Source organism: Chaetura pelagica, unplaced genomic scaffold, assembly GCF_000747805.2.
Source record: "Chaetura pelagica isolate M959 unplaced genomic scaffold, ChaPel_1.0 scaffold213, whole genome shotgun sequence".
Taxonomy (NCBI): domain Eukaryota; kingdom Metazoa; phylum Chordata; class Aves; order Apodiformes; family Apodidae; genus Chaetura; species Chaetura pelagica.
Genome location: NW_009952597.1, coordinates 115,985 through 123,693, shown reverse-complemented (window position 1 = coordinate 123,693; position 7,709 = coordinate 115,985). Strand labels below are relative to the sequence as shown.

The 7,709-nt window shown below is 44.6% G+C and overlaps 1 protein-coding gene across 1 annotated transcript in view; it reads left to right on the top strand.

The window, feature by feature from the left end:
• TTYH3 (tweety family member 3) overlaps window positions 1–7,709 on the top strand; it is a 32,972-nt gene that overhangs the window by 370 nt on the left and 24,893 nt on the right. The window contains 1 exon segment of the mRNA XM_009993711.1: window positions 3–76. Coding sequence (XP_009992013.1) covers window positions 3–76 — 74 coding nt within the window.

Here is a 7,709-nt window from a genome sequence, read left to right as displayed (position 1 = left end):
GGAAGAGCGAGGAACATCTCAGTGCTGACTGCTGCTGCACAGCCTGGTGTGTCATCATCGCCACCCTGGTCTGCAGGTAGGCCTGGTGCCTGGGAGGATCTTTCCTCTTACTTGGGGTGACTTCTCCTCTGTCTGTAGATAGGCAACGTTGGCAGCATTCCCTCTTTCTGCTTGCTGTGTGTAGGTTTTAAATATCCATAATCTATTTCCTTCCTTTCTGCCACTTGCTGAGCTGCCCAATGGTTTGAGCAGTGTGAAAAGGAGAAGTTAATGTCCTGCTCTTTCATACTTTGCAAGCAATAAATCAAGGACACTGTGCCCTCGGGAGCTTATCACTTAAGTAAGATGGATACAGTTGAAATGTTTATTAGGTAGAGGTGGAAATTTCTTAGAATGTCCAAAAAGAATGGCTGTGCAGGGTAGTAGATCAGGAAGAAACAGGCACAGATGATTCTTTTGGGTTTTGAAGTATTGGTATTTGACTAGAGTGGGGGTTCAGATTTTGCAGCCTGAGATACTGCTGCATTTCATTATCTGCACTAATGTGTCATCTCCATGGGTTGCTAGAAATGGTGCTAGTGTCAGCAGTGTTTCATCCTATGACTAAGCAATAGAAGCTTTGGGAGGGGAGGTGAAAAGAAGAGTTACTGAAAATGAAGAAAAAAGAAGGAATTAGTGGAAAATGTGTGCAGAACTTAAAAGGAGACAATTTTCATTTTGTTTGTTTTCTGGGTTGTGGTTTGGTTGGTTTTGGTTTTTTTAGTCAATACAGATGAGGATCATGTTTCCTAGAAAGTTAATGATGGGGCATCCTAAAGCAGGAACACATTTGCAGACTTCTGGAAGGAGTTTGAGACTTAGTTTTCTTTTTGGCTGGGGCAGAATGAGTGCTCTGAGCTCTATGGACATGTGCCCTGAGATTGAGCACTGCATTTCTTATCAGTCCTAAGCATCATTTGCTCTTCCCTGACGATGCAGGTAGTCTTAGTTGCCCCTTGGCAGGGCTGAGGGCAGAAAGGAGGTGACAAGAGGATGGCATTTAGTGGCTCAGCTGTGGCTTGTGGATCACTTTTTGTATTAACCTGCTGATAGGTGGTGGTTCTGGTATGTGACCTTTTTGGAGGCAAGTCTGTTCCTTGAAGGCCAGGCTTAGCTGTTCAAAGGCTCAGCTGTGCTACTGCTGCATTTGTGTGTTTGCTCTTTCGAGGCACATGCTGAAGAGAACAGAAAACCCCTGAAGTACTGGAACAAACACTGCAGAGCAGACTTGATGTTGTGAGCTTAGCAGCTGTGGATGGATTTGCCTGTTAGAGGCAGAGGCTCAGAGCTGAGGAGAAGACCTCATGCACTCATCCACATTGCTGTTTCTGCAGGGAGCTCTTCTGTGCTTGGCTGACTGCGAATTGGTGCCTGGATTGGAAAGACAAACCAGAGAACAACTTGCAAAAAAATAAATTTTAGGCTCATTCATTTTTCTTTTTAGTGATCTCAAGCTTCAGCTGCTTCCATTCCAATCTGCTGAAAGTGCTAGGGTCCTAGCCCTTTCTTCCAGAAGCTCTGGCTGATGCTATTTTTAGTTGTGTGGCTGCTACAGGCTCTTGTTAGTTGTTATAATGCAGCATATGTGTCCAAGCCAGCTGCTGCAGAGTGTGGCAGTTGTGTTTGGTTTTAATTGTAGAAAGGGTGAGAAGGAGGTTTTCTGCACATGTCCCAGAGCATGTGGGAGACAATTTAAAATTGGAAGTTCAGCATATAAATTCTGGTAAACTTGATATCACTCACAGTCAAGTCTCTAGGCTGGAAAACTGCTTAGGCTTCCTCAAAATCTGATCCATGGTGAACCACTTGTTTTTGCAAGTATTTAGTGCAAGAGTATCCTTCAAAGTAAGATTCTACCTGAATCTACAATGAGAGGGGGTTAATTTTTGTCTTGACTTCTTAAAATTAAGTTTTAAATTTCCAGTTTGAAGTCAGTGTGCTTGAGCAGGTTGGTACCATCCATGGTGAATGAAAGTCCTGTCTAAGTGTTGCTGTTCTCCTGCAAAGCCAAGGTCAGTTTTCTGCCCCACTTAGAGCTGTTGGATGCACTAATGTGCTGGAACTAGTGCCATTGGTGCTCTGTGCTCAACATCTGGCTGGGAATGCAGGTACAGTTTCCGACAAGCAAGGAATCTAATCTGTGCTCCCAGTCCCAGTTAGACACCAACACTAGACATATCCTATCCTAGCTGTGCTTTACACATAGCAGAAGTGCCAGACAGGCAGATGCTGTTGAGTTTAGAGTGATGGAGGATAAGGCTGTTCTGAGTGTGTGCCTGACAGCAGGCTGACCTGGGAGACAGTTTGTAGCACTGTATGCAAGGGGAGAGAAGTAACTTGGAGGCTGAAGCAGTGAAAGGTTCCAAACAGCAGCTGGTCTGGTCTGTCTGTGAACTGTGAAGTAGACTATTGTCTTCCTAGCTGAGAACTAGTTAACTCTGGTTTAGTCCAACTGTGCCCAGTACCTGCTTATCTAGGTAGTACTTAATCCCAGAGGGCTGTTTGTACTGTGAATCCTGATGTTTGTGTTTGTTTTGGTTTTTTGTTTTTAACAAGGAGAATGCTGAGTGAGCAGGAAGGCATAACTGGTTAACAGATCTCCAACAAAATGTCTCTTTAATGAGTCTTCCTAGTTGCTGTAGCCACAATGTAGCTGCAGGAATGATTTGCCTAGAATACTTAGTTCATTTCTAGTCCTTACCAATTTTGGTCTGTTTCTGTGTTTGGGGAGTTGTCTTACAAATAATCTCATCCACCAGTTAGGTGACCCTAACTCTCCCAGAAGAGAGCTCAGCTTCAAAGGTAGGTAGGAAGCTTTGTGGAGGGGGTATCTGAAAGAAACGGGCACAAATAGATGATGAAAACTTGCTTTCTCAAGTGCCAGTTATAGCACTTTCTCTTGGTGTTAAAAAAGTGCAAGGTGGTAATTAGACAGACAAATTAACATTCCTCCTGAGAACATGAAGTCTAAAAAGGGCTCTCCTTATTAAGTTCCTGTAATTAAGGATGACTTGGTGTAGTTAGATTATTCATTTCTAAGGATGTGATGTGAATGGCTGGTGCTCATCTTTTCAGACTGGCGACTGGGTACCCAAAGGATTTTTCACTCTGTGTGTGGGTATTACAACAGGAGGATCTCTCCACCTGAAGGCCACGTATGTGCTCTCTGTATCAGATTAACACTCTGCTGGTCATATATACCCTGTGTCATACAGAAAATATTAATTTTACAGGTTGTGTTGCAAGCTAATTCAGAATTACACTTGATTTTTCTGTGCTGATTTTTTATCCTAAAACTGTGCCCCAAGCCCATGTATGTATGTAAGTGGCCTGTAAGAGTTTGATAGATTAATTTTAAATATTTTTGATTATTATTATTTTTTAAAAAGTGAGAAGGCAGGCAGGAGAGAGGTGGGGTAGTGAAGTGACAGAGGACTGACAAAGGTAGGTTTGGGAGGATGAACTGAGAATGGGCTGGTGTGGATTCAGAAGAAGAGGTGTATGTGCACAAGGAGGGGGCGAGTGTGACAGAAGCAAGAACAGCAGAAGCAGAGATGACTTTCCTATAGAAGCACTGAAAATGCGTTGGAGTATCTTGCAGAGGGTGCTGGGGTGGCAGAGAGCTGTGTCATTCAGGAAGGCTGTTCTTGTTTCCATGCTGCGTGACAGGAGTGCAGGCTTCCCCATTGGGTGATGATTTTGTCATCCCATACTGGGAGATGGATCTGCTAGACCTTAGGCTACAAGAGTCTCCCCAGGGCTTGTGCAAGGAGCCATGTGGTTTGCCCTGACCTCAAGGCGTCATGCTGTTGGGTTAAGATGAGTTGATCTATTTTTACTTTAAAATAATGTGCTTAAAAGGAGCCCCTCTGTTTCCCTTTAATCAAAGAAAAGGTAGTTAAAAACCAGTGCAAATCCTTAAATCTGCTTTAAACAATAGCAACTTGCACCACCGTATGTAGGCAGGGATTTGAAACAACTGTTGGATTGAGATGGAGCCAAATGCAAACAGAAAACTAAATAGCAACAGATTCTCCTCTTCCCCCAGCAGCAGTTCCCCTGCTGCCTGCCCTTCAGCTCTGCCCCCTCCTTGGGCACAGCGTGGGTGCAGGCAGCTGCCCCCACCCAGCCTGGGCTTCTGGGCTTCAGCAATGGTGTCCTTCCCTCTCTGGTGGGATGGGAAGGGGAACTGCCACACGACTGCAGAGCTTGTTCCTAGGAGGAGGGATGGCTGTGGAAGTGGCCCTTGCTAGCACAGGGCCTGAATGCAGAGCTGGTTTTGCTGGGCAGTAATGGAATAATTAATGCTTTATGTGTAGTTGCCAGTGAACATGTGAGATGCACGTCTAGAGGAATTTGTTACTTGAATTAAATGGCTTTTATCCTAATTGCTGTTGCTCTAGTGTTCCCTTTCAGTAGTAAGTGTGCCTAGAGGGTAAAGGGCAGCCTAAGCTGTGGCTCATACAGGGCTGGACTGGAAGCCTATGGATGGCTACTGGGGTAGTTCTGCCTTGAGTAGGGTAACAAGTTTCAAGTCTGTAACTACTAGCACTTTCATAATTGGTACACTTGAATAAACTGGCTGATGGAGTTGGCTATGCTGCATATTTAAAGACAGGATGACTGCTGCTACTTGAGAGTGCTGGTTCTGAGGCTTTTCCACAAAAGCAGGGCTACTGTGCTGGGAATACTAAGAGCCAAGCAGCAGGTTTTGGGCACTTACCAAGCCTTTGCTGAAAGAATAGGCTTCTAGTAGCTGTAATAGGCTGAATAAAACTTGCTCACCAATTAAAGGGTCAGATCTGCATATTCAATGTCAAGAATATTCTGGGATTTATTTGGAGTCTGTAGCAGAAACAACTGCTGAAGTTTTCTGCTGCTTGGGAACGTAAAAGAGTCTGTCTGAATTTGTTTGCTGTGGTAAGGCAAGGGGAAATTCAAGCCAGAGGTTTGTAATTGCTGCAGTGGACTGCTGAGTTGTCTTATCCTGGGCATAGCTCTGGATCTGTAACTTCCTCAGTTCAGGGGGAGGGAAGTGTGTGTCTTTTTTATCCCCTCAACCCCTGTACATTCTAGGCACGTGTTATCAGGCTCTGACAATAGCTCTAACCAGGGAGGAATGCAAAGGGCTTTTCTATCTGTAGTAATTAACTTTAGGGAAATGTTTGAGGAATGGTGTCAATGAAGAAAGAGGCTAATTTCTTTTACTACCACTAAATATGAAGAGTTACATACTTACTGCTTCTCTTTCTGTGTATGAGGCAGGCTGCCTGCTGGCCCTGGAAGACTGAGGCTTTTACGGGCCAAGCTCTATGATTTATGGAGATTCAAGTGCTGGAAAAAGCATGAAGCTGACCCAGATTTTCAGAGGGGATCTGCTTTCAGTGTGTGATCTTTGCTTCCATTTCTTCTGTGTATGAGGAGAAAGTAGAAGTGCAACAAAGTGAACTATATTGTTCTGCTCACTCTTTCTGACACGGATGAGCCAGGGAAAGGAGGGCTGAATGCTGTCATCTCACAGGAGAGGAGCTGAGCCAGAAATGGTCCTTTGGACTGCAGATTGATGGATGTGCCACAGCAAATCTGTTTGTTATCTGGACAAAGCCCACTCTGGCCTGCCTGCTTGGGTTCATTTCCCAGCCAAGTGGTGATGGTGGTGAAGAATGCCCAATATCCTTTAGTGACCCTTCCCATTCAACAAAGGCCCCACACTTGCTTGTTCTGATAGCTGCAGTTTGGCTTGTTTCCTTCCTCTTTTATTCCTCTTTCAAACCAACTCTGTGAGGGCCATTCTGTAATGAGAGCATGAAGTTTTTGTGAAGAAACCAAATGTTTAATCCAGAATAACTTTAGAATTACACAGAATCACAGAATCTTAGGGGCTGGAAGGGACCTCTAAAGATCATCTAGTCCAATCCCCCTGCCAGGGCAGGATAACCCAGAGCACATCACACAGGAATGTGTCCAGGTGGGTTTTGAATGTCTCCAGTAAAGGAGACTCCACAACCTCTCTGGGCAGCCTGTCCCAGGGCTCTGTCACTCTCACAGGAAAGAATTTTTTTTGGTGATATTTACATGGAACCTCCTATGCTCCAGTTTGCACCCATTGTTCCTTGTCCTGTCACTGGACAACACTGAAAATGCCTGGCTCCATCCTCCAGACACTCATCCTTAACATATTTGTAAACATTGATGAGGTCACCCCTCAGTCTCCTCCAAGCTCAAGAGACCCAGCTCCTTCAGCCTTTCCTCATCAGGGAGATGTTCCACTCCCTTCATCAACTTTGTGGCTCTGCCCTGGACTCTTTCAAGCAGTTTCCTGTCCTTCTTGAACTGAGGGCCCAACCTCTCAGCAAACCCACCACCACCTTCCTTTGCACAGTCACATTCTTGCTGTCTTGAGAACCTTCCCAGAAAAGATCCTAAGTCCTCTGAAGCAAAATGTGACCACAAGAATAGGAAACTTGTATCTCAGTAATGTTTGTTTGTCATGAGCTTAGTTGTGTGACCTTTTCACAAGTTCTTGCCTCCACTATTACTGGGAAAAATGGGCTTGGGAAGAGGAACTGTGAGTTCCTGCAGTGATGTACTAATAGAAGAGGTGTCACTGACTTGCATGAGATAATCTCTTGGTTGCAGCTCATTTGCAGGATCTTCCTCCTTTAAGTAAGGCTTAAGTTAATATGGTTACTTCATAATTGGGGCAGACTGATAAGTGTGGACAGTTACGGCAAATCAGCTGATAATAGGTGGTAATTTGCTAAGCACTGGAGTGGAATTGTGTCTGCAAGCTTGACATTCTCTTGTTTTAAAAATAAATAAGCCTTTTGTCCCAGTGAGTTATTAAGCCTTTCTTCCCAGTACTCTAAATCAGTGCAATACAAGTAGTTCTACTGGCAAGATAAATCAAGAGAGATGATGTTCACAGATATTTCACAGTGTAGAGAGGAGGGCATGGAAAATATACTTAGAAGAACCACCACCATGACCAAGTAGTCAATGCAAGCTCTTTGCATGCTGCTCTTCAAAAATGACAGAATCATCATGGTTGGAAAGGACCTCTAAGATCACCAAGTCCAACCATCAACATGAAAAAAAACAACCAAACAAAAAAAAACCCACAAAAAAACCCCAAACAACTCAGAAACCTCACAAAACCACAGCCTTGGCCACTACAGCATGTCATGAAGTACCAAATCTACATGGCTTTTTTAATACCTCTGGGGATGGTGACTCAACCAACTCCCTGGCAGGCTGTTCCAATGCCAAATGTAACAAATCCATCTGTCCAGAGAAGGCATGTGTCTCCTGGCATAACAGTGGCAGCTCTTGCAGGAGCCACTGTGAGAGCTGCTTGGCAGGCTGGGTTTCTGGTTGCCCATAACTAGGTCAGAACTTCCTAGCAGTTCTCTAACAGATTTTCATTATTGTACCATAAATGAACTGTGTGTATGGAGAAGGGATGGTGTTCCACTGTTGTTCAATAGAAAACTGCTGGGCGGGAAACACAGGCAAACGTTTACAGGTGACTTTTTTCAGTGGTTGCTGAGGAGCGTGACTCCCCCGGCTGCCCTTTGCGAGGCTTCCCTTTCTGTGCCAAGTCCCGATGGGGCTACTTTGCTACAACGAGGTCTCTTAGCTTTATCTCTACTCTTTCCTTCTTGTTTTCT